Source organism: Microcebus murinus, chromosome 20 (genome assembly GCF_040939455.1).
Source record: "Microcebus murinus isolate Inina chromosome 20, M.murinus_Inina_mat1.0, whole genome shotgun sequence".
In the NCBI taxonomy this organism is placed as follows: Eukaryota; Metazoa; Chordata; class Mammalia; order Primates; family Cheirogaleidae; genus Microcebus; species Microcebus murinus.
In genome coordinates this window covers 12,362,637-12,389,454 of record NC_134123.1, presented here as the reverse complement: position 1 = coordinate 12,389,454, position 26,818 = coordinate 12,362,637, and the positions used below count along the sequence as shown (strand labels likewise).

Below are 26,818 nucleotides of genomic sequence, written 5' to 3'. Positions count from 1 at the left end.
GGGACGCTGTGACGCGGACCGGGCTGGCGCGCGGCCGCTCTAGCCCCGCCCGAGGAAGTCACTGTCCTTACCTTCAGCAGGAGCCAGCGCCTTGGTGCCTGCGCCCGCTTGCCCTCCGCTCTGTCCCGCAGCCACCCACTGCCCTCTTGTCGCCCACCATGGCCCTGCTGCACTCCGGCCGCGTCCTCTCCGGGATCGCCAACGCCTTCCACCCAGGACTCGCCGCCGCAGCCTCTGCCCGAGCCAGGTAAGCCAAGAGAGACGGAGATGGAGCCAGGACGACGGGCCCTGCCCAGCCGCGCTGCGGACGCCCCAGTGCATCTGCCCCTCCCCACCCCCGTACACACACACGCAAACACACGCGCACACCACACACACACCCCACATGCCTTCTCTGCAACCCCCTCAACTTCCCTTTACTGGGGGCTGAAGACTGGGCGTCCGCGCCTCACAGTGACCCTCAGGGTACCACATCCCTCTCTCCCCCAATAAAGAACAGCAGGAGGGCGGGACAGCGCAGTCCCCTGGGGAAGGAAGTGTGGCCCTCTGCGGTTCCCGGACTTCCATTCTGGGCGGGGGGCAAGGGGAGAGCACGCAGGCTGTGGCGCCGGCCGGCCTCGCGCCGATTGGCTGGGGCGCCAGGGGCGCTAGTGCCCTTGACCGGCTGCCCTGGGGGGCAGCGGGCGCACCTGTCGGTGCCTCCCTCCGGCCTGCGCGAGTGTACTAGGCGGCGGCTGGCTGCAGCACGTGTGCGGGCTGGCTGGAGAAGCGCGCAGGAGGAAGGCTCCTGGGGCGCCGGCGACCTGGCTCCGCTTTCTTTTATGCATTTCGTGACCTTGGCGTTCTGCATCCTCCGGTCTACAATACTGCCTACGTCCCCGTGACCCCTGGGCCTTTGGATGGGAAAGGGTCTAGGTGTACTGCGCCTCCTCTTTTTTCTTTCTTTCTTTTTTTTTTTTTTATCGCCCTTAGGAGGCCCAGTAGTAGGGAAGTAGTCAGTCTTCCTCTCCATCTCGCTCTGCTCTTTCATTCAGTAAATATTTCGTAACCCCAGTTTCTTAGCGCCAGGCACTGGACCAGATGCTGGAGATACGGCAGTTAACAAGACTGAGAAAACAATGACGAATTGTCATCGCCCCAAAAATGACAAATACATAATTTTCGTACTGTGATATGTAGTATGGAGAGAAAGTTCAGAGCATGAAACGGGCTCTAGTAATTCCTTCCTAGTAAAGATCAGCGTCCGGCGATTAATTCACACAAGAAGCGAATTTGGGGCAGGCTTAAGCTCCTCCCCCACCCCCGCGAGCTCTATTAATTACGAGGAGCAAGGCATTGCTTGCCCTTTTATGCCTGCCTTAGCCTTTCATTTGAATGTATGCACCATGTCTTTAAGCCAGCAGAACAGTCTGTCCTTTCTAAAGCCCCACAGTCTTGGCAGTACAGTTTTACCAGGCTCTCATGCTTTCTCCTCCTGATTTGGCTCCTTGGCCCCTTGTCAAACAGTGCTTTTTAAGCCTGCCTACCTAGTTAGCCAGAATTAGGGACTAGTTATTTACGCAGCAAATTTGGAAAACCAAAAGGAAGCTTAAAATTACGGGTGAGAGAAAGTATGTTTCACCATTGTAGTAATGATAACATAATACCTTGTTTTATGGATTTGGCTGGGTGGCCTGAAGACTAGTTACAGTACTTGGTGAAAATCCCTTGGAGTTAGGGTTAGTCATTATTTCAGTTTGAGAGCCTCTTTTTTCTTTTCTGTCTTTTCCCCATTAGAATGTAAATTCCATGAGAGCAGAGACTTTATTCACTGTTATATCTCAGCACTCGTAACACTGCCTGGCATGTCTTTCAGATTGAATATTTTTATTTTAACCGCTGATTTTGAACTCAATGTAACAGAAACAAATACAGTATGGCGTTTTAATGTTGTATCTTAGATCAAAATCTAAACTTAGGCTAGTTCGAGTGCAGTGATATTTAGAACTAATTGATCACAACCAGTTACAGATTACTTTGTTCTTTCTCCACTCCCACTGCTTCACTTGAATAGCCTTCAAAAAGAAAAAACTAAACATATAGGGGAACTACAGTACTGCATAATATGTGCCCCCAAAATTAAGTCTTAAAATATTTAAGCACCTGATGTTGATGAATTGCTTTTCAGACTTAAACAATGATACATGATTAGATGGTAGAACCAGATGCCATATCTGGCCATGAGTGCTAACTGTTCAGACAAGAAAATCAGAACCTTCACTCCTTCCACTGTAGAAATGATCTTTACCTAGAGCCAATTGAGGAAATGAGGAAAAACAATTTAAAGCACTAAGTAAGCTAAAGCCCTGGGAAAATTGCAAGGCATTTCAATTAGAAAAGCTTACCTGAATACTTTGTACCTAACATTTTTTGGTTGACTAGTCAATATTGCTCAATGTTTGAGACTTTGTGCTTATATCCAAAGTACATTGATAGGAATCACTTTGTAGGCCACAGGTTATCAGCTTCAGTTTTGTCCCTAGAGCATTCTTGTTTTCATCTATTATAATTCTTTTAAGAAATGGAATAATGAAGGGCACAGAGGAGCTGGAGCATGATTATTAATGTAGAGCCAATCAAATTGAGTATCCTTGCTCCTATATTTAGATTGTTTAAAATTCAATGTTTTTAAGTTACTTTTATTTTTTTTTTTTTGAGACAGAGTCTCGCTTTGTTGTCCAGGCTAGAGTGAGTACCGTGGCGTCAGCCTAGCTCACAGCAACCTCAAACTCCTGGGCTCAAGTGATCCTTCTGCCTCAGCCTCCCGAGTAGCTGGGACTACAGGCATGCGCCACCATGCCCGGCTAATTTTTTATATATATATCAGTTGGCCGATTAATTTCTTTCTATTTATAGTAGAGACGGGGTCTCGCTCTTGCTCAGGCTGGTTTTGAACTCCTGACCTTGAGCAATCCGCCCGCCTCGGCCTCCCAAGAGCTAGGATTACAGGCGTGAGCCACAGCGCCCGGCCTTAAGTTACTTTTAGAATTCATCTTAAGAGATATAGCGGAAGACTCGATCAAGGCTATGGTTTCTGAAATAATTTCTATGTTTAATGTTTTAAAGAACTTGATAAATAGGTGCTTTTCACAGTAACAAGAATGATGGCTTCTGTCCTTGTGGTTAAGAGCAGTGGGCAGTGGCTCTGTCATTATTGATTGAAGGCCTTGGATACAGACTCTTTTTTTTTTTTTTTTTTTTTTTTGAGACAAGAGTATCACTATGTTGCTCAGGCTGAACTAGAACCCTGGGCTCAAGTGATCCATCCACTTTAGCCTCCCAAATAGCTAAGACTACAGGCTTACATCAGTGTGCCCAGCTAGACCATCTTTTTGAAAATGAAAACTGCTTTCTAGAAGTGTTCTCTTTTATAATCTGTCCTTGACATTCAAAGTATTCCTTTCACTCAGCAGTTAATGACAGTGATGTAGATAGGCAGGTGGCTACATGTTTTCAGGGTCTGAACTATGGATAAGAAATAACAAAAGCTGGCTGGGCTTTCATTATTATGGCTCTCTCCTGTAATCCTAGCACTTTGGAAGGGTAAGGGGGAAGAATACGAGGCCAGGAGTTTGAGACCAGCCTGGGCAGTAGCAAGATCCTGTCTCTACAAAATGTTTTTTAAAATTAGCCAGGCACAGTAGTGCGTGCCTGTAATCCCAGCTACTTAGGAAGCTGAGCCAAGAGAATTGCTTGAGCCCAGGAGTTCAAGGTTACAGTGAGCTGTGATAGCACCACTACACTTCAGCCCAGGCAAGAGAGCAAGACCCTGTCTCAAAAAAAGAAAGGAAGAATGAATGAGAGCTCTCTTCAGGCCCTATTCACAAGTTGCTTCAAGGTATCTATGTCTGTGTTTCTTGTATTGCTTAACTACTAGGAATAACCAAGCATCCTAGAGCTACAACAATGTGATTGGGAGGGATTTTGAGTCCTGGCACTAGAGCTAGTGAGGGAGAAGGGTAATAATGATGTCTTCTGGGACTGGAAAAAACTAAGTACAGGTAGTAATAATTGGAAAGCAGTTCAACATCTGGTGGGGGGAAAGGAGGAAAAAAAGAAGAAAGAAAAGGCCAGGCATGGTGGCTCATGCCTGTAATCCTACCTAGCACTCTGGGAGCCAGAGGATCATTTGAGGTCAGGGGTTTGAGAATAGCCTAAGCAAGAACAAGACCCCATCTCTACAAAAAAATAGAAAAAAAAGTATCCAGGCATAGCAGTGTGCACCTGTAGTCCCAACTATTCAGGAGGCTGAGGCAGGAGGCTTGCTTGAGCCCAGGAAGTTGAGGTTGTAGTGAACTATGATGATTCCATTGCACTGTAGCTGGGCAACAGAGCAAAACTTTGTACAAAGAAAAGGAAGAGCAGAAAAAAACACGTATTCAGTCATAAAATCTTATGACTATATATGCTCCTTGAATTCTCCACGTACTGGCCTCCGCAGGCTCCATACTAGAATGTAGGATGGTTACAAATAAAAGTATAACAGTAATAATTTAATAACAGTCAACATCAATCACTCTGCCAGGCCACTGGCACTGAGAAACACTCTCTGCCACTCAAACACTCTATTCTGAGTGTTTTTTAATTCTTATACCAACCCTGTAAGACAGATACTATTATGCCCCCATTTTACAGATGAGGAAAGTTGAGACTTAAAGAAGGTAATTCACTTGCCTATGCTCACACAGCTGGTGAGTGGCTGAGCTGATATTCCAATTCATGCAGTTTGCCCAGTACTGAAGTTGTCCAAGGCAAACTATTTAAAAAACCCATTAAAAGAAGAGACTAAGAAATCCAAAAGAGGAATAATCTGCACTTAAATAGAAAACTAACTGTACACACTAATTACAACTATCGAGACTGAGACAGTTTTTAACTTGCTAGGAGAGCATAAATCCAACTCAGTAATGTCATCCAGTGTGTTTCATAGAGGAGTGAGGTGTATGAGTGTTGACTGGCCATAAGCTCAATAAGAGAGCCTTTCTTAAGAGAGAAATGTTAACGAAATAATTCAAGAGCTCATTAGCATGGTGAGCACAGAGAAATTCCACTGTGCCATGCTGAAATATTTGACTGAGATTGGATAAATGATTACTAAGAGAACTTGGGTGGTTTCACTTAGGTAATTGGGAGCCTTGCTTCCTTACCTTCCACTTTCTGCTGAAACAATACCCAGTTCTTTCTCACCCTTATCCTTTATTTGTAAGCCTCTGCTTGGAATGCCCTTTTTTCTCCTCTCATTCTTAGCACTCAGCTCATGGGTCACATCCTCCTGGAAGCCTTTCTAACCCTATACAGTGTTTTCCTGCCTTCCCCAAGCTATTAGGTCCTCTCCTCAGGGTTCCCATAAATAATATCCTGTGCCCTGGGCCTGTTTTTATCAGTGTCCATCATCTCCCCCAATCTGGCACTGTTAGCAACTCCTTGCTAGTCACCGCCTCCCCCTCCCCCACCCTAGTATTCAGGTGGTATGGATTGTATTTTACTCTACATTAGCACATGGCAGGTTCTTAATGATTGATTTAGGAGATCATAAAGACTTTGTGTTAGGCAGGGTGTGGTGGCTCACACCTGTAATCCTAGCACTCTGGGAGGCCGAGGGGGGGATTGCTCGAGGTCAGAGTTCTAAACCAGCCTGAGTGAGACCCCACCCCCTATCCCCCACCCCGCTCTCTACCGAAAATAGAAAGAAATTAATTGACCAACTAAAATACACAAAAAATTAGCCAGAGTAGTCCCAGCTACTCAGGAGGCTGAGGCAGTAGGATTGCTTGAGCCCAGGAGATTGAGGTTGCTGTGAGCTAGGCTGACACCACAGCACTCACTCTAGCCTGTGCAACAAAGTGAGACTCTGACTCAAAAAAATAAATAAATAAAAGACTTTGTGTTCTATATTATGTAACTATATAAAAAGCGTCTTGCTTATTTCTTACTTCCCCTAAAGAAAAGAGGTATAGTAATCTTTTTCTCAGAACAGTAGTTTACCATGAGATTTTTAAGAATCTCCTTTTGATACATTAATGCATCCATTCTACCAGCAGGGTGTTTATTGGAAGACAACATGGCACTTTCCAAGGACCTTCTAGGAAACTGCAAAGATAGGTTTTTTTGGGGGGGGGGGGTTGGTTTTTTGTTGTTGTTTGGGGAATGTGTGTTTGTTTGCTTGCTTGCTTGTTTTTTGAGATAGTCTCACTCTGTCACCCAGACTAGAGTGCAGTGGCATCATCATAGCTCACTACAACTTCCAACTCCTGGGGTCCAGCGATTCTCCTGCCTCAACTTCCGGAGCTGCTGAGACTACAGACATATGCAACCGTGCCCAGTTAATTTTTCTATTTTTTTGTAGAGATGGGGTCTCACTGGTGCTCAGGCTGGTCTCAAACTCCTGGCCTCAAGTAGTCCTCCCGCCTCAGCCTCCCAAAGTGCTAGGATTATCCATGTGAGCCACCATGCCTGGCCAAAATCTCAAACATAGTTTTAAGTGAAAGTCTGAAAATTTTTTTTTTCTGTATTTTAAATCCAATTTTGAGAATGCCAAATTAAAGGCCGTTAGGTGATACTTGGTCATTTGATTAAGATAAGAATTGTGAGTGCCAGAGAAAGAATCATTGGCTATCTATTTAATCAAAATGACAATAAAACATTAAAATTAAACATATAATTGTAAAGAACCTTAGCTCTTTCATTCAAACAAAAACCATGTTTTTGTTTTGTTTAAATAATCAAGTATATAGCGGAGTCAACATGAAGTATTGTGGTAAAGCACAGAATCCCTAATAGCTAGGCTAGGAGAGATTTAACAGATCGTTAAAAATATAACTTCATACTGTAAGTGAAGTCATTAGTCACGAAACCAAGGAAACTAGGCCTAGCAAGATTGAGCAAACTTTGTTCAAATGTTAATTTATCATAGCTTCTTTTCATATTTAATTATTATAAATCAAAACAAAATTCACTTTCCAAGTTTTGTCCTCATGTGCTCTTTTATATTTGGAACAAACATACTTTAGGATAGTAGTTCTCTTTTGGGAACATATTGAGATGTTATTTTTGTTAACATGCAATGTGTTTCCATCATTGCTATTTGCAGATGAATCAATAGATAAGTATAACAAATTTCTCAGTTCTGATTTCTAATATAGTAAATGTATTAATGGTTATACCCCATATAAAAGCTCTTTGGGGTCTTCAGTAGGTTTTAAGAGCATGTTGGGTGTGGTGGCATGCACCTGTAGTCCCAGCTATAGGGGAAGCTGAGGCAGGAGGACTGCTTGAGCCCAGGAGTTCAAAGTTTCAGTAAGCTATGCTCATACCACTGCATTCTGGCCTGGGCAACAGAGTAAGACCCTGTCTCTAAAATTTATAATAATAATAGTTTTAAGAGACCAAAAAGTTGAAGAACTGCTGTTTTAGGACACTATTCTTTTTCCTTGGGGAAAAAAAATAAATTATGTTTCTCTGTCACTGTTGATCCTGGTGTAGTCTCAACCACTCATTAATTATCTTTTAACCAAAGTAACTTCTTTTTCACTGAAAAACTGAGGGGAAAAGGTAGTGATGCCAGTCCTAGGTAAGCTTTAGGCAGACTTGCAAAGTTCATGAGCACACACAGTAGAATTTCTACAGCCACACACATCCCTTTTAAATACCTTCCTAAAGTGGGAACAATGACGTTTTCATTTTAATGACTCCAAAATATAGCATCTCTAGAACATGTAAAAATAAGCATAGCTGGGCGTGGTAGCTCACACCTGTAATCCTAGCACTCTGGGAGGCTGAGGCGGGCGGATTGCTCGAGGTCAGGAGTTCGAAACCACCTTGAGCGAGACCCCGTCTCTACTAAAAAATAGAAAGAAATTAATTGACCAACTAAAAATATATATACAAAAAAAAATTAGCCGAGCATGGTGGTGCATGCCTGTAGTCTCAGCTACTTGGGAGGCAGAGGCAGGAGGATCACTTGAGCCCAGGAGTTTGAGGTTGCTGTGAGCTAGGCTGATGGCACCACGGCACTCACTCTAGCCTGGGCAACAAAGTGAAACTCTGTCTCAAAAAAAAAATAAAAAAATAAGAAGCAAAGTATATCAATGTGTCTGTATCCTTTCTTAGAAATTATCTAGGTATCCAGTGAATAATTAATCTATTAACTCATCATAATATTACTCTTAAAATTTTAAGTTACCTAAAAATCTTAGAAATTGTCTTCAAACTGACATATTACAAAATATAATTACTGTTCTCCAAAATCCCATAATCCCAGTCTCATCATGAGAAAAACATCAAACAAATTCCAATAGAGGGACATCCTACAATATACCTGAACAATGTTCCCAAAACCATCACAGCCAAGAGGATCCTAAGGAGACGTGACAATTAAGTATAATGTAGTATTCTAGATGGAATTCTGGAACAGAAATCTGTGAAAACTAAGAAAATCTGAATATTTTTCAAACTTAATAATGTATCCATATGGGCTCATTAATGGTAACAAATGTACCATGCTGAAGTAAAATGTTAACAATGGGAAACTGAGGGTATGGGCATATGGGAACTGTACTATCTGTTTAATAGTAGAGTACAAATATATAATTACCTTCGAAATTTAAAGTTTGTCAAAATAAAAATTCAATTTAGTTTAAGACACATTTACATTTTTTGTAATTTATCAGTAAACCAGTGTGCATTTAGGGAAAGCAAATTCCCATAACGTAAAATGTATGCTGTGTTATATTTAACATGAATAAAAGACATAGCTATTTTTATTAAATCAAATTTTTTTGATGCATAACATAACCACATTTATTTAAGAATGTATTCCAATATCAAATGGCAAATTTCAACAATGCTAAAACTGCAATTACTTATTTTTCCTTTTTTTTTAATTTCAGAATATTATGGAGGTACAAAATGTTTAGGTTACATATAAACTAGTCTCATATACCAAAGATTGTCCTTATTTGTGTGAACTTGAATGTCTAAAATGTTTCTGAGTTTAATTAAGAAAAAAGAAGTTTAAGTCTAGAACTTTGAAAGTACTATATGCACTTGCTATAGATAGAAAAAAAAAAAAAAAAGAAAGTACTAGAAATTTGGTTTCTCATTTCCTGGGAATTTTTGGAATGTTTGATTGCTATAAGCGCTCATTATATCTAAAACACAATCGGGGGAGGGGGGCATGGGCAATATATGTAACCTTAATATTTGTACCTCCATAATATGCTGAAATAACAACATAAAACACAATCAGAATAGAGCACCTATAATTGGAAACTTTTATAATCTGTTCTATCAGTACTCTCCAGAGATAGAAAACATTTCACATTCAGGTTTTAAAAAAAGCCTTTCTGAATTACTGACACATAGAAAGGTTTATAGCTCTTCAGATCTACACCATCAACCATAGGTCAAGAGTAAACATAAAAACAAAGAACTCATGGATCTAATTTTTTAAAAGCTATAAAACTCTTAATTGATTTAAGCTCCAAACAGACAAAGGCAAACAAACAAAAAGACTTAAACTGGATTCACTGTTGTCTCTCACTTGACAGAATATTCTCTGGCATCCTTCAGAGACTACCAAAGGGTTAGAGCAGAAAACCAATTTCATAGTCATTGCTGCCACCCATAGGGACTAATTTATTGTGAACTGAAAGCAAAATCCCAAATCAGTAGAGGTTGGGGGACAAACTAGAGGAACAGTCATTTAAACTTCTGGTACCTCCTGGTGTTCATTTTGGGATCCAAGGAAAGATGGAGTATACTTCCCCAGTAGCACAATTCACCTGGCCCAGTCAGGTGACATCATTGGGCATCAATGGATCACCCCAAGACTGTTAAAGTATACTTGTGTGTGGGGGTGTTTTGTTTCTTAGGTGAAATCATGAATCATACAAATGTAAAATGATAAAAATTATCACATTATAACATTTTAACTCATTAACTAATGAGGGAACCAGTAGGATGTAACAACCAGTTCTGTTGGTTTTTAATTCTTAAATACCTAGCACCTCTTTACCCCTACTGCCCCACCCTGGTTCAGGTCCTCATCTCTTTATCTATCTTGTTGGGTAACAAACCAGCTTCTTCAACAATCCTTCTGCATCCACCCTTACCACTCTACGTACAGTACTCCATGCTACAACCAGGTGGGCTATAAAGAATGTAAGTCCATTCATGTTCACACCCTCACCTAATCATCATCTCCCCACACCGAAAAGAAAACTTTAATGATTCTCCATGTTTCACTACATCCCAGGTAGGGCCTGAGAACCTGTATATTTAACAAGCTTTCCAAATTATGCCCACACCCCTTAGGGGATTAAATAATACTCTTGCATGGCCCTTACTTACTATCTCATCTTTTACCACTCTCACTTCTTCCTGCCAAATTACTTCAACTATTCTTTGCATGGGGAGTCAGGTTTAGACAGCGTTATTTATTTATTTTCCAAGACAGAGTCTCATTCTGTTGCCTAGGCTAGAGTGCCGTGGCATTAGCCTAGCTCACAGCAACCTCAAACTCCTGGGCTCAGGCGATCCTTCTGCCTCAGCCTCCCAAGTAGCTGGGACTACAGGCATGCGCCACCATGCCCAGCTAATTTTTTATATATATTTGTAGTTGTCCAGCTAATTTCTTTCTATTTTTAGTAGAGACAGGGTCTTGCTCTTGCTCAGACTGGTCTCAAACTCCTGAGCTCAAACCATCCATCCACCTCAATCTCCTAGAGTACTAGGATCACAGGCATGAACCACTATGCCTGGCCTAGACCACTTTAAAAGCCTACATTTGCCCTCTGACTTCCCCACAATGATTTGGTGCCCCCCATCACCTTTTCATTGCATTTGTATTCAAATTATTGATCTTTTCCACTCTTCTACCAGGTGTTTTGAAGTCTTTTGCATTGTGGGGTTATTGGTGTCCATTGCTATACCCTGAGCATAATAGACATGCAAATATTTATTGAAATGGGTCTTTGACAGCTCAGGCATCTCTGGCCATGGGGATCTAGCTAATGTTACTGAGCTGATGTATTTCTCATTTCAGCTCCTGGTGGGCCCATGTGGAGATGGGACCCCCAGATCCCATCCTGGGAGTCACCGAAGCCTTTAAGAGAGACACCAATAGCAAAAAGATGAATCTGGGAGTTGGTGCCTATCGTGATGATAACGGAAAGCCTTACGTGCTCCCTAGTGTCCGCAAGGTGAGCTTGCCATCCATCTCCTGCTGAGTCAGGGTGAACAAACTAAAGGGAGCCCTGGGGAGAGGCAGGAATAGTACTAGACAGGAGCCCTGGATTCTAGTCTAGCACTAACTGTATGAATCACTCAGGTTTTCTGGGCTGTAGGGTCCTTAGCTATAAAAGCAAGAAGTTGGAACCACATGGTCTTTTCTAAGATTGAACTATCTGTGGTCCTAGTTTATAATCTATAAAACAAGTATGGTGTCATGTTTAATTCTGAGGGTACACGAGAGAACCAAGAATTTAAACATTGTTTCTTGGTGAGAGAAATAGTCCTTTGTGGATGAGGGTTACTGTTATTTTCCATTTCTCTCATTTTGATTGCCTTAATAAAACCCTCATACACAGGCATGCTCTGTCCTTTTTTCCTGTTGAACTACAGAATTTTTTTCACTCTCTTTTATTTTTATAATATTTTTATTAGTTGCATTTTCTATTAGTGAACTTTATAACTTTAAATAATATAACTAATCTCCTTAGAACAATTTTTTTTTTTTAGGGACAGGGTCTCTCTTCCAGGCTGGGTGGTACATCATAGCTCACTGCAGCCTCAAACTCCTGGGCTAAAGGGATCTTCCTACCTTAGCCTCCCAAGTGCTAGGATTACAGGCATCAGCCACTGCACCTGGTTAATCTTTTAAATTATTCAGCAAATATTTGCTATTGTAGCGGGAACACAACCAAGCACTATTGTACATTACCTCGTTAACACTTTGCCTCAACCCTCTGAGACGTAGAAACAGTTGTTCCACCACTTAATGGAAGAGGAAACTGAGATTCAGGAAGATTAAATACCTCGCCTAGGGTCACACACCTAGTAAGGGACAGCCAGGTCTCTGATGCCAAAGCATGAAGATATGTGACTACTACTGTTAACCCTTTGACGTTCTGAGACTGGCATATACCTTGAAATGCTTCTCTTTTTATTTTGATTTTATCATCTTATATCTATTATATTTTAGGTATTATTCTTAAACTTTGTTCTTGTGCATTCCAAGAATGTCATTTTATGTTAAATAGTGACCAAGAGAGACTATATATCCATCCATCTAAAACCTAACTTAGAACAAATAATAAAAATAAAAAGTATTTCTGTTCTGTAATATAAAGTGTCAGAGTACTCTGCTGCCCTTCTTGACAGTAACTTCAAATAAAAAAACAAAGCTTAACCTCCAAAATTTAACTTACTTAACTTTAAATGTTAAAAAAAATTATAAAAACAAAAAAATTAATAATTGGAGCTCCATGTATCCATTGGTTAAAATTTTTTTTTAATTTTAAATATTGGCTGGGTGTGGTGGCTCACGTCTGTAATCCTAGTACTCTGGGAGGCCGAGGCGGGAGGATCGCTCAAGGTCAGGAATTCGAAACCAGCTTGAGCAAGAGCGAGACCCCCATCTCTGCTAAAAAATAGAAAGAAATTAATTTGCCAACTAAAAATATATAGAAAAAAATTAGCCGGGCATGATGGCGCATGCCTGTAGTCCCAGCTATTCGAGAGGCTGAGGCAGGAGAATGGCTTGAGCCCAAGAGTTGAAGGTTGCTGTGAGCTAGGCTGACACCATGGTACTCTAGCCCCAGTAACAGAATGAGACTCTGCCTCAAAAAAAAAAAAAAAAACTTTATTAATCATAATAATTCTAGGTGAGGAGAAGAAACTAAATGACTGCATTTTCTCTTGTCTAGGCAGAGGCCCAGATTGCTGCAAAAAATCTGGATAAGGAATACCTGCCCATCGGAGGACTGGCTGAATTTTGCAAAGCATCTGCAGAACTAGCCCTGGGTGAGAACAGCGAAGTGTTGAAAAGTGGCCGGGTAAGCTAAGCACACTTTGACATTGTACAAGCTCTGTTTTTAAATTAACAATTTAAACAAATTTATAATAGTTTAAGCAATTTTAAAGAAATATGAAAGACAGCTCACTTTGTGGGTAATGATTGTTTTGAGGTGACTACACTGTTGCTAATAATTCTTCTTTAGATAGTAAATTGCCATAAACAAAATATTTTATATGGCACCACTTCTAAGCATGTACTACTCTAGCAATCTTGAAAATATAGTAGTAATTTGACTGATAGATTTGGCACTGCTTTTGCTGTTTGTCACCCTCTGCTTGTGTTCATTTTACATTGAATATGCTTCAGAAATGCTTAACTGTGTCTATATTTAAGTCTGTAATTAGCTCACACCTTCATGTCCTTAAGTTTCCAACTTGGAAAGAAGTGAGCAGGAAATAGGCTATGGGTGGACTGTGGGAGCTGGAGCAGTCAGGCACCCTGCTGCTGCCCCCTTCACAGCCACTTTGGACATTGTAAGAGAGAAGCCCTTACAATATGTGAGTTCACATGCATTATGGTTTACTTTCTTTTGGGAAGAAAAACATGTGTTTTTTAATGAATATATTTATATGTTTATTTTTGTGGGTAAATCTGAAGGAAAGAAACATATTAATTAGCAAAATTAAGCCAACATTGTCTCCCTTTCCTCCTGAAAAGCCAGAATAAATGTACTTAGTTCACAGATCCACACATTAGTTTGTTAATCAGAGAAAAAGCATACAACCCCAACCCCAGGTGATACGGTAATTATCGTAAGTCATGGCTTAGTTCTATCCATATAGTCAACCACCTGTTAACCCCTCATGAAAATTTCTGTATTTTTAATTCATGCTGAGTGATTTTGCTTAGTCTTGTCCATCTAGACAATTACAACCTAAGTATGAGACTATCTTAAAATAACAGCTTGTCTTTTATAAATTGCTATGCCTTTGTAACTCGTAGTATTATCAGACCTACAGTTAGGTTTTTATTTCCATCATGCCCAAGTTTTCAGAGAGAAACTATTTATAAAAAGTTTTTATATTTTTTTAATGATTGAAATTTTATCCTATATTTGCTGGAAAAACTAGAATTACACTAAAAATAAAGTGTGCAAAATCTCCTCACATGTGAAATGAAGCAACACATCTAAATCTCCCAGCTAGGAGTTAAAGAATAAATAGGCAACTGTGGACTTACATGGAAGTCGGATCTACTGGCGGAGGAGCCGGGGCGAGCTGTCCGGCCGTCGGGTCCGTCGGGGCGGCTGGCCCTTCCCCAGAAGGGGCAACGGGCGTGTGGGGCACAGGGGTAGCCCCTGCAGCGCTTGGCTGAGGGTGGCAGCAGCGGCAGGCGCTGGTAAGCCTGTGAGGGCCACTGCCCCAAGGACCAGGCCTCCTTTGCCAAGGGCCCCCGGGGTCATCTGCCTGTCCCCGCTGGGAGTGGCCACGTTTCCCCTGCTGGGACACGGTGTGTTCGACCACCTCCGCTCGGGCTTCTAGGCGGTCTCTTCAGCCTATTTGGCCTGAGAGGCAAGTCTGGCAGGACCTGCAGCCGCGGCGGGACAGGGGACGCCCTGGACTTCTGTGAGGCGCAGGCTATGGCGGCTGTCTGGGGCTGCAATGAGGTGTGAGGCGATAAGGTGTGAGGCGCGTCAGCCAAACCCCACTCCTTCCAGAGAAGTCCAGAAGGGTGAGCCCCGCGCTGCACTCACTGTCTGTCAGGAATGAGGCATGGCCTGGTCTTTTCACGGAGGGGTCAGGAACAGGGCATCTGTGAGGGCCGCTGCCCCAAAGACCCCCTGGGTCATCTGCCTGTCCCTGCTGGGAGTGGTCACATATCCCCTGCTGGGGCATGGTGTACTCAACCACCTCCGCTTGGGCTTCCAGGCGGTCGCTTCAGTCTCTTTGGCCTGAGAGGCAAGTCAGGCAGGACCTGCAGCCGCGGTGGGACGGGTGACCCCATGGACTTGTGTGAGGCGCGGCTATGGCGGCTGTCTGTGGCTGTGACGAGCTGTGAGGCGCGTCAGGTAAAGCCACGCCCTCCAGAGAAGTCCAGAAGGGTGAGCCCCGCCCCGCGCTGCCCGGGATGACGCAACATGGCGCTGCCTGGTCTTCCCGCGCAGGGGGCAGGCACAGGGACCTCTGTGAGGGCCGTGGCCCCCGTGGACATCCGCCTGAACCTGCCGGAGGTGGCCGTGGTGACTGTGTTTCGCCTGCTGGGATTCAGCTCTCTTCCGCTTCCTGACAGCAGCTTCAGCCTGTTCCACTGGGGCGGCATGACGAGCGGGGCTGGAGGCAGCAGCCAGGACTGACCAAAAAGAGTTTTTTGGTTGAGTTCCTCCGGTTTTGTTTTTTGTTTTTTTTTTTTTAAACAGAGTCTCACTCTGTTGCCCAGGCTAGAGTGAGTGCCGTGGCGTCAGCCTAGCTCACAGCAACCTCAAACTCCTGGGCTCAAGCAATCCTGCTGCCTCAGCCTCGCGAGTAGCTGGGACTACAGGCATGCGCCACCATGCCCGGCTGATATTTTCTATATATATTAGTTGGCCAATTAATTTCTTTCTATTTATAGTAGAGACAGGGTCTCCCTCTTGCTCAGGCTGGTTTTGAACTCCTGACCTCGAGCAATCCACCTGCCTCGGCCTCCCAGAGAGCTAGGATTACAGGCGTGAGCCACCGCGCCCTGCCAAGTTCCTCCTGTTTAATTCAGTCCAGAAAATAAAGTTGAGCCTTGTTCTTCAACAGTGCTTTCAAAAAAAAAAAAAAAAAAAAACAACCAAAAGTCTTTTAAGCCTACTGTTGTTTCTTACTTATCTGGTAAAGTTGACCAGTTTGAATAAACAGATTTACCTCAGGCATCTTCCTGTTACACAAAAGATGATTATTTTCAGATCATGAAAGCTCATGTAAGGGGACCTCTTAAACTGTAGTAATGGGCCGGGCGTGGTGGCCCACGCCTGTAATCCTAACACTCTGGGAGGCTGAGGTGGGAGGATCCCTTGAGGCCAGGAGTTAGAGACCAGCCTGAGCAAGAATCAAACCTCCTCTCTATGAAAAATTAGGCAGGTGTGGTGGCACATGCCTGTAGTCCTAGCTAATCAGGAGGCTGAGGCAGGAGGATCCCTTGAGCCAGTGAGTTTGAGGTTGTGTGAGCTATGATGATACCACTGCACTGTAGTGGGAGCAACAGAGCAAGACCCTGTTTCCCAAAATTAAAAAAAAAAAAAAAAACTGTAGAAATGTTCCAGTTACAGATATCTTTCACTTGACTAGCCTTTGGGGAAAAATGTTTTTTAATGTAGTAATGTTATCCTAATACATTTGTTGACTTGCTTTCCCAACAACTTTGATGTTCAAGGTTGTTCTGTTTTGTATAATTCTAGAGTAATGTTTTTATGTACTGACTGTTCTTAGTGTCTTTTTATATCTTTTGTATGAATCATTCTTTTTTCATATTGGGGAGGAATTTTTGTGTCCTGAAGGTCTCCTGTATAACATGGGGTGACACTAATAACAGACCATAAGGAATTAGCTTCTAAAATACACAGGGTGCTGTTTGTACAGAGCACTGCTTCTCTGTGAGTCAGGCATGTATAGAGTGTTGCGCATCACTGATCACGGGTGTCTCTCCTTCAGTACGTCACCGTGCAGACCATTTCTGGAACTGGGGCCTTAAGGATTGGAGCCAGTTTTCTGGTGAGTCTAGAAACTCCTTCAGGAAAGAGCTATAAGTTAAGGATGACAGAGTTTCCTATTGTGTGTGAATTTGACTATAAACCCAGAAGTAGATTTCTTCTTTCCGTGAAGCTGGCAGATTTCTTGTTCTCTGATTTAAAAAATGAAAGCATTTTGAAGAACTTATGAGAGGATATTATAATGATGATAATAAATGCAATTTAGTAAGCACTTACTATTAACTGGGGAGCTTTTGTATTTTATCTTGTTTAATCCTTATGGGGGAGGTACAGTTAACCCTATTTTTCAAGTGAAGAAAATGAGGCCCAGATAAGTCCTTGGCTACACAGCCAGTATAATTGTTAGAACCTGGATTCTAACTCGCTGCTGAGTCAACTGCCTCTCAGCCATAGAGAGAAGCCAAGTTTCAGTAGAGAAAGATCTTCTCAGTAAAATATACCATCTTTTTTTGCCTCTCCTTCATTTTTCCATTCCCTTTCATCCCATCTTTTAGCAAAGATTTTTTAAGTTCAGCCGAGATGTCTTTCTGCCCAAACCATCCTGGGGAAATCACACACCCATCTTCAGGGATGCTGGCATGCAACTACAAGGTTATCGATACTATGACCCCAAGACTTGCGGCTTTGACTTCGAGGGCGCTATGGAGGACATTTCAGTAAGTGTGGCTTTCAGAGTGGGATGGGTGAAATAATAAGGAATAAACTTCCTCAAGGGCATTTGATGTCTCCCAGTGAGTCCCCATATCTGAGTTAAAATACTGGGAATGAGGCCGGGTGCGGTGGCTCACGCTTGTAATCCTAGCACTCTGGGAGACCAAGGCGGGCAGATTGCTCGAGGTCAGGAGTTCGAAACCAGCCTGAGCGAGACCCCATCTCTACTAAAAATAGAAAGAAATTAATCAACCAACTGAAAATATATATAAAAAATTAGGCATGGTGGCGCATGCCTGTAGTCCCAGCTACTCGAGAGGCTGAGGCAGAAGGATCACTTGAGCCCAGGAGATTGAGGTTGCTGTGAGCTAGGCTGACACCACGGCACTCACTCTAGCCTGGGCAACAAAGTGAGACTCTGTCTTCAAAAAAAAAAAATACTGGTAATGAGCTAATTCCCAGACCTCGAGTTATCTTTGTTACTTATCAAATGATAGTGATCCTATAACATTTGAGGTTAACTGTCTCCTTTAAAGCTCTGAAGCAAAGTCATCACTTGGTTGTTTTTCTCTTTAGAAAATACCAGAGCAAAGTGTTCTTCTTCTCCATGCCTGTGCCCATAATCCCACAGGAGTGGACCCTCGTCCAGAGCAGTGGAAGGAAATAGCAGCAGTGGTGAAGGTGAGGAGGCTGAACTGATTGGTGACAGTTCTATGTTTAGTAACTAGCCTTGGATGCTTAATTTGGCAAAGTCTTAACAGTGAGTCTTAACGTTGGGCCTGCATGAAATCTCCACATGTGGAAAAGATGCCAGAAGAGGGGTCCTCATTTGCATAATCAGTTCTATAATTGATGATACGTCACCATTTGAAAATAATTTTTGTTCCTCAGCCTGAATATAGGGAATTCTGATAAAATTTACTGGCCAGCCTGCACTATTGGCATTCCCTGGCCCCAGGATATCTGCTGGTGGTACCTACAATTTGCATTAGTCAGGGGTTACTTGTTCATCCTTTTATATACTTTTTCATGTCCTCTCCTTTGCTTGCATTGCTATTATCACTTATAGAGTGTAGCCAGCTGTCAGGGAAGACACTAGTCAAAATTCCTAGAGAGAAAAATATTTCTATTGTCGTATGTCCCTGTTTTCGCTCCTTTTGGTTTCCTTTTCTTTACCTTCTGTCAAATGTAAGCTGCAAACAGAATGAGATAGAGAAACAGCATTTGGAGAGCACTTCTAAGATGAGAGGGTTGAAATGAGGTTGTTTCCAGAACCCTGGGTATAAGATGACTCTGCCAGGGTTATGTTAGCCCCAGAAAAGGCTAACTGGTCTTGTGTTGACTGGACCAAAAATAACCAGACCACTGTGGGCCTTAGAAGAGCTTCTTGTTTGACTAAGCAGCACCCTGGGAAGACTGAGATTAAGATTCTCTTTTCCAGTCAGACGCAGCGGCTCACACCTTTAATCCTAACACTCTGGGAGGCCAAGGTGGGAGGATTACTTGAGGTCAAGACCAGCCTGAGCAAGAGTGAGACCGCCATCATCTCTACTAAAAATAGAAAAATTAGGCATGCGTGGTAGCACACGCCTGTAGTTCCAGCTACTCAGGAGGCTGAGGCAGGAGGATCACTTGTGCGCAGGAGTTTCAGGTTGTTGTGAGCTAGGCTGATACCACAGCACTCTAGTAGCCCAGGCAACAGAGACTCTGTCTCAAAAGAAAAAAAAGAGATTCTCAGGCCGGGCGCGGTGGCTCACGCCTGTAATCCTAGCACTCTGGGAGGCCGAGGCGGGTGGATTGCTCAAGGTCAGGAGTTCAAAACCAGCCTGAGCAAGAGCGAGACCCCGTCTCTACTATAAATAAAAAGAAAACTAATTGGCCAACTAATATACATAGAAAAAATTAGCCAGGCATGGTGGCACATGCCTGTAGTCCCAGCTATTCGGGAGGCTGAGGCAGCAGGATTGCTTGAGCCCAGGAGTTTGAGGTTGCTGTGAGCTAGGCTGATGCCACGGCACTCACTCTAGCCTGGGCAACAAAGCGAGACTCTGTCTCAAAAAAAAAAAAAAAAAACAAGATTCTCTTTTCTTAGTGTCTTCTTGAGGGACAATATCCTCCAAAATTAAAAAAAAGTATGTTGATATCCTAACTCTTAGAAAATTAAAGCATCTCCTGAACTGCCATCTGGGGAGAAAACTGTTAACTGTCTATGTGAGGCAGGCATGGTTCCAATAAGCACAAGTAACCATCTAGGGCATCCTGAGACAGACTCCCTAAAGCTTTGGTCTTTTCTTTCCTTCCCAGAAAAAGAATCTCTTTGCATTCTTTGACATGGCCTATCAAGGCTTTGCCAGCGGTGATGGTAACAAGGATGCCTGGGCTGTGCGTCACTTCATTGAACAGGGCATTAATGTTTGTCTCTGCCAATCATATGCCAAGAACATGGGCTTATATGGTAAGCTAAAGGACCCAGGGTGATATGTGTTCTCATGAGTTTGAAGAAGAGCTGGGAGAAGATGCCACAAATGCATAGAGTTTAGTTTGTGTGTGTGTGTGTCCATGTGTCCATGTCCCTCCTTACCCAGAGAGGAAAGACTGGTATCATAATTTTCCTGATTGTTTTAGCTATATCTTTTTCAGCATCCTTAAATTCCTCCATCAAGGAAAATTGATTGCTGCTTCTTTAAACAAAAGTGACTGATCAATGAGCCAAGAAGATAGATACAATAAAAGGAGACGTTTAAATACTCAAACTTTCTCTTGTGCCTCAATTTACCATTCTGGTTGTTGAAAACTTTTGATTTACAATAAAGAATTGGCTTTTGGACCTTCTGATGGAAACAGATAATATATAGCAAATTTAATTATGATTTGGTTTAGTGTATTGGGTAGAAGAACGAGAAGACGAAATCCATTTTATCTTTTCAGGTGAGCGTGTTGGAGCCTTCACTGTGATCTGCAAAGACGTGGATGAAGCCAAAAGGGTGGAATCACAGTTGAAGATCTTAATCCGTCCCATGTATTCCAACCCTCCTCTCAATGGGGCCCGAATTGCCTCTACCATTCTGACCACTCCGGATTTGCGGAAACAATGGTAAAGGCTCATGCCAACCCCAGCCATCCACCTGTTCCCACCACTTCTCCTTAATGCTAGTTTAAAATTGACATATACTTAGTGACTTACAATAACTCATAGATTCTGTATGGGGTTGGGAAGAGTATGCATTTTGTCAGCACTTTCAAACATGAGTTGGGGCCGGGCGCTGTGGCTCACGCCTGTAATCCTAGCTCTTGGGAGGCCGAGGCGGGCGGATTGCTCAAGGTCAGGAGTTCAAAACCAGCCTGAGCAAGAGCAAGACCCCGTCTCTACTATAAATAGAAAGAAATTAATTGGCCAACTGATATATATTTAAAAAATTAGCCGGGCATGGTGGCGCATGCCTGTAGTCCCAGCTACCCGGGAGGCTGAGGCAGAAGGATCACTCGAGCCCAGGAGTTTGAGGTTGCTGTGAGCTAGGCTGACGCCATGGCACTCACTCTAGCCTGGGCAACAAAGCGAGACTCTGTCTCAAAAAAAAAAAAAACATGAGTTGGTCTTTCCCTCTAAGAGACAGATATAGTTCAGAAATGGTAGTTCCTTTTATTGTATTATTTCTATGTGAAATAAAACCTGCCCTCGCCTAAAATAGGAAAACTTCCTTAAGAACATCTTTTTTGAGACAAGATCTCACTCTGTTGCCCAGGTTGGAATGCAGTGGAGTACAATAGCATCATCATAGCTCAATACAACCTCAAACTTCTGGGCTCAAGCAATCTTCCTGCCTCAGCCTCCCAAGTAGCTGGGACTACCGGTGCACACCACAATACCCAGTTAATTTTTCTATTTTTTTTTTTTTTTTTTTTTTTTTTTTTTTTTTTTTTTTTTTTTTTGAGACAGAGTCTCATTTTGTTGCCCAGGCTAGAGTGAGTGCCGTGGCGTCAGCCTAGCTCACAGCAACCTCAAACTCCTGGGCTTGAGTGATCCTTCTGCCTCAGCCTCCCGAGTAGCTGGGACTACAGGCATGCGCCACCATGCCCGGCTAATTTTTTACATATATATATCAGTTGGCCAATTAATTTCTTTCTATTTATAGTAGAGACGGGGTCTCGCTCTTGCTCAGGCTGGTTTTGAACTCCTGACCTTGAGCAATCCGCCCGCCTCGGCCTCCCAAGAGCTAGGATTACAGGCGTGAGCCACAGCGCCCGGCCAATTTTTCTATTTTTAGTAGAGACAGGGTCTCACTCTTGCCCAGGCTGATCTCAAATTCCTGAGTTCAAGCAATCTTCCTGCCTAGGCCTCCCAGAGAGCTAGGATTACAGGTGTGAGCTACATGCCCAGCTCCTTAATGTGTGCATTTTGATACACATTTGAGAATTATAGTGGACAAAGATGACAGATACTGTGCTGATGACTAAGATATGGTCTGACCTCAGGAGTTTATAATCCAGTGAGAAAAATACACGTGACATTTGATATAAGACTGAATGGAATAAAGAGTAACTAAAGGAAGAGCTATTGATTCTACTGGGGAGTCGGGAAAGATGTAATGAAAACTGGTGATTGAGCTGTGCCTTAAAGAGAAGAAAGGGCTTTTTTTGGCAAAGGAAATGAAGGGGACAGGGAAACTGGGCAGAGAGATCTGCCTGAGAAGGCCCAGGCATGGGACATGCATTATTCAAAGCATGTATAGAAAGCCCCAAGTGGCTTCTGAGTGTGAGGAGGTTTGTAGAAGGCTGCCAAGCTGAGAAGGTGAAGCAGATCATGAAGCACCCTGGTTGATCCTATGAGAAGTCAGAACTTTATTCTCTGGGCAGTGAGGAGGAGGGAGAGGTCTTTCTTAGATGGCACCAGATCTAGCTGTGGTCATACACCCAATGCCTTTGGGACTTGAGCCTCAAAGTGAATGGAACTGGGTGGATGGGGACTGCGGGAAATTTAAAATCAGGTGCCACATCTAGAGGGGCCAGGAGCTCCTCAGCTCCAGCCAGTAATCATTTTGCTAATGTGCCGTCAGCTTCTCATTTTTCAAGAGAAACTCCAGATATAAGCTATTATGCACAAGTGCCTGATTTTAAAATGTTTCACTGGGTCAAATAAAATATGATTGGGACTTAGATTTGGGCTTTGATTGGCAGTTTGTAATCTCTTTTCTAACTGCATGAAATCACAGAGATGGTTTAGGAAAGCGAATAGATAAGAACAGGGAAATAAACTATAAATGTCTTTAGATCATCCAGTTGGCAAGAGCTGACAAGAATTTCCCAGAGTCGTGGGAATGGAATGAAAAGGGCAGATTCTGAGGAAGGGAAGGATTGGATCAAGTGAGCCATGTAGAAGTCTGCCCTCTCCACCCCCTCCAACAGATTAACTCTCCTTGGGGGCTCTCTTAGCATAGCAGTGTTCTATTAGTTTTACAAGTGCTGGTTTGTTCCTTAGTTGGTTGTTTACAAGTGTGTTTCCCAGCCTCCACTGTAAGCTTTTTAAGGCAAGGACCAATTTTTCAGACCTCAGCACCTAGCAAACGGCTTGGTTCATTATAGGGTCAGTCACAGGGCATTGTCTTAACTGTGATGGTAGGAATATTTGTTCCATCCATGTTAAAAAAATAAGGTCATATGTTATTGTTTAACCCATAGTTTTTACCTTAGTCTTCGTAAGTTTTAGAGTGACTCATTCAATTTTTTTTTTCTGAGACAAAGTCTCACTCTATCACCCTAGGTAGAATGCAGTGGTGTCAGCTGGGCGCAGTGGCTCATGCCTATAATCCTAGTAGTCTGTGAGGTCGAGGCAGGTGGATTGCTCAAGGTCAGGAGTTCGAAACCAACCTGAGCAAGAGCGAGACCCCATCTCTACTAAAAATAGAAAGAAATTAATTAGCCAACTAAAAATATATAGAAAAAATTAGCTGGGCATGGTGGCACGTGCTTGTAGTCCCAGCTACTCGGGAGGCTGAGGCAGAAGGATTGCTTGAGCCCTAGGAGTTTGAGGTTGCTGTGAGCTAGGCTGATGCCACGGCACTCTAGCCCAGGCAACAAAGTGAGACTCTAACTCAAAAAAAAAAAAAAAATGCATTTAATACCCCTAACCTACCAAACATCATAGCTTAGCCTAGCCTACCTTAAACATACTCAAAGACATATTAGTATACAGTTGGGCAAAGTCATCTGAAAAAAAGCCTATTTTATAATAAAGTGTTGAATATCTCATATAATTTATTCAATACTGTACTGAAAATTAAAAACTGAGTATTTAAAGTAACAATTTCTACTGAATGTATATCATTTTTGCACCATCAAAAAGTTGAAAAATCACAAATTGGGGACTGTCTGTACTCAAGTATGTTAACTATTTTAGTTGTCTGATTAAAATAGTGTTGTAATATAAAATAGCTTTCTTCCCTGGCCAATGTCAGCAGGTGACACAGTCAAAGACTAAGAATTGAAGCACAATAGAGGAGAGCTCAGGGAGGTTAGATGCTATGAACTCGGGTTTCTCTGTCAGTGCATGGCTAAAATGAGCTGCATCTCCGGGTTTTCTTACAGGTTGCAAGAAGTGAAAGGCATGGCCGACCGCATCATTGGCATGCGAACTCAGCTGGTCTCTAACCTCAAGAAGGAGGGCTCCTCCCACAACTGGCAACACATCACTGACCAGATTGGCATGTTTTGTTTTACAGGGCTAAAGCCTGAACAGGTGAGTGGACTCCTGATTTCTCTGCAGCTGACCAGTTGGCCAGTCTGCAAACCAGATAAATTCCTCATAGGTCACCTAACTCTTCAGGGCTACCCTAAAAACAGTGCTTTTGGAGCCTTTTAGGTAAAGGTATTATATAGCATTCATTTTGTTTGTTTTTTCATTCATTTTGTTTTTTTAAATTAGTTGTTTACCTACCTGTGTCCCCCATGAACTTGCAGACTTCTGAAGAGCAGAAGTGGTTTTTTGGGGTTTTTTTTTGTTTTTTTTGTTTTTTGTTTTTTTTTGAGACAGAGTCTCGCTTTGTTGCCCAGGCTAGAGTGAGTGCCGTGGCGTCAGCCTAGCTCACAGCAACCTCAAACTCCTGGGCTCAAGCAATCCTGCTGCTTCAGCCTCCCAAGTAGCTGGGACTACAGGCATGCGCCACCATGCCTGGCTCATTTTTTCTATATATATTAGTTGGCCAATTAATTTCTTTCTATTTATAGTAGAGATGGGGTCTCACTCTTGCTCAGGCTGGTTTCGAACTCCTGACCTCGAGCGATCCGCCCACCTTGGCCTCCCAGAGTGCTAGGATTATAGGCATGAGCCACTGCGCCTGGCCAGAGCAGAAGGTTTTTTGAGTTTTTGCTCTTTTGTTTTTTAAGGAATAGGTTCTCCTTCTGTCACCCAGGCTGGAGTACAGTCGCATAATCATAGTTCACTGTAACCTCAAACTGCTGGGTTCAAGCAATTCTCCCACATTAGCCTCCCAAGTAGCTGGGACTACAGGCACATGACACTACACCCAGCTAATTTTTAATTTTTCTGTAAAGATGATATCTCACTATATTGCCCAGGCTGGTCTCAAACTTCTGGCCTCGAGCGATTCTCTCACCTCAGTCTCCCAAACTGCTAGGATTGCAAGCATAAGCTACCACACTCAGCCACAGAGCTTGTTACAATTATGTTCATAATCACTGCTGCTTCTCTGAAGAAAGAGAGGAGAAATAGCTGTTTCCTAACTGAATTCTGGCTCTATGCTGAATCTAAGATTTTTTTTTTTTTCACCTCTTTCTGCCTTAGAATTCATCATCCTATTTCAAAATAGCTTGTTGGTCTTCTGTCACTCTAAGTTAGCACAGCAAATCCTGGGAATAGGGTTTAAGTGAGAAAATAAAGCTTCTGTTTTCCTATTTTAACAAGTTGGCTATGGTGCCATGCCAGGGCTGGGAAATTTCCCTGACTCAGAAGAGATACCCAAGCTCTTTCCTCTGTGCAGGTGGAACGGCTGACCAAGGAGTTCTCCATCTACATGACAAAGGATGGCCGCATCTCTGTGGCAGGGGTTACCTCCAGCAACGTGGGCTACCTTGCCCATGCCATTCACCAGGTCACCAAGTAATTTCCTTGGTGTAAAGGAACAGAGACAACCTTTCTGTCTTCAGCCTCTGCTGTTGTGAGCTTCGCACGGAGCATGAGGGAGGGTAGATGGTGGTATGTGGATCATGTCTTTCAACCACAGTGCATAATACTCAGCGATCGAATGTGTTTGTGAGAAAAGAACATGCAATAACATAGGGCAGAGGCATCCGTGGCTGGCATCTGGAATTTTGTGGCTCTAAACCAAACTCTCCCCCATCCTTTTATCTCCAACTTTTCTGAAAGAGTTTGCACATGCAAGAAAGTCATATCACCAAAATATCTGTCAATCATGCCATTGTAATATCTCAAAAGCTTTAATTGAAGTATCTTATGGTGTCAGGGGTTCCTCATGAGAAATAGCACATATTAGCAGCTTTGAGAGAAGACCTAGTTGTGTTATTTACAGTCTGCTTCATGTTTGTCCTCCCATAATGGAGCAACCTTATCAATAGAACATATTGCAGAAATTGTGTTTTACCAATGAGTCTGCTGCCACTGTAGCAAGGAAGATAAAAGATGCTATTTCTTATTTGAGAAAAAGAGAAGGCTCGTTCTTCTCCCTTATCGTTGCTGTTCTTTTCCTTAGGCACAAAGATTTTTAACTAGCTTAGATTTTCATCACATTCTACTGCTTGATTAACTGACAACCCCATCCTATCAGATTTATTTAAGAATGAAGAACATAATTTTCTACTCATACCATACCCTCTCCTTTCTGGGCAAAGAATAGTGGAGAGTAGGTAACTGCACTTTATCTTGGCATCCTCTTCAATGATTATGTAATTGTCTCCTGTCAGGGTGTTGCCTCTGCCCAGGTGGACCTTCTCCCTTGCTTGAGTGTGGTTGTGCAGTCACTCATCTCACATCATGAGTGCAGGGTAGTACCAAGAAAGAGGATATTTGGGGCTTTGTGTGCTACCAGCTGGGCTCAGGCTTTACCCTTTGGAAAGATAACCACCATCTGCTCTAATCATGTAGACTTACTGCAGCCTGGTTTCTCTGTTACAATAAAATTACTGTAGACCCAACACTGTCTAAGTTACCTTTTTTCCTTAATGAGAGGAAGGGGTAAGAGTGGGTATGGTATATATTCCTGAAGTCTGGAACCATGTCCAGCTGACCATAAGCCAATAGATGAATTCACCATTCTTAAATGGTGGCTGAAGATGCATCTTTTTCTTCATCCTGCCATTCCAGTCCAAAGACATTGAGAATGTGCATGTAATCCCTAGGACCTTGG

The 26,818-nt window shown here is 42.8% G+C and overlaps 1 protein-coding gene across 1 annotated transcript; it reads left to right on the top strand.

Annotated features, from left to right (window-relative positions):
- The first annotated feature begins 41 nt into the window (after positions 1–41).
- GOT2 (glutamic-oxaloacetic transaminase 2) lies at positions 42–26,606 on the top strand. Its single transcript, XM_012743944.2, has 10 exons — positions 42–247; positions 11,084–11,240; positions 12,966–13,094; positions 16,732–16,791; positions 17,285–17,446; positions 18,018–18,122; positions 19,746–19,896; positions 20,370–20,535; positions 24,024–24,174; positions 25,436–26,606. The coding sequence occupies exons 1-10, from the start codon at positions 159–161 to the stop codon at positions 25,556–25,558; spliced, it is 1,293 nt and encodes a 430-aa protein (XP_012599398.1). The 5' UTR covers positions 42–158; the 3' UTR covers positions 25,559–26,606.
- The last annotated feature ends 212 nt before the right edge of the window (positions 26,607–26,818 follow it).

Coding starts and splice junctions, on each gene's coding strand:
- GOT2 (XM_012743944.2), top strand. CDS start 159: ATGGCCCTGCTGCACTCCGGCCGCGTCCTCTCCGGGATCGCCAACGCC. Junction 248..11,083: donor GCAGCCTCTGCCCGAGCCAG/GTAAGCCAAGAG, acceptor TTCTCATTTCAG/CTCCTGGTGGGCCCATGTGG. Junction 18,123..19,745: donor AAATAGCAGCAGTGGTGAAG/GTGAGGAGGCTG, acceptor TTTCCTTCCCAG/AAAAAGAATCTCTTTGCATT.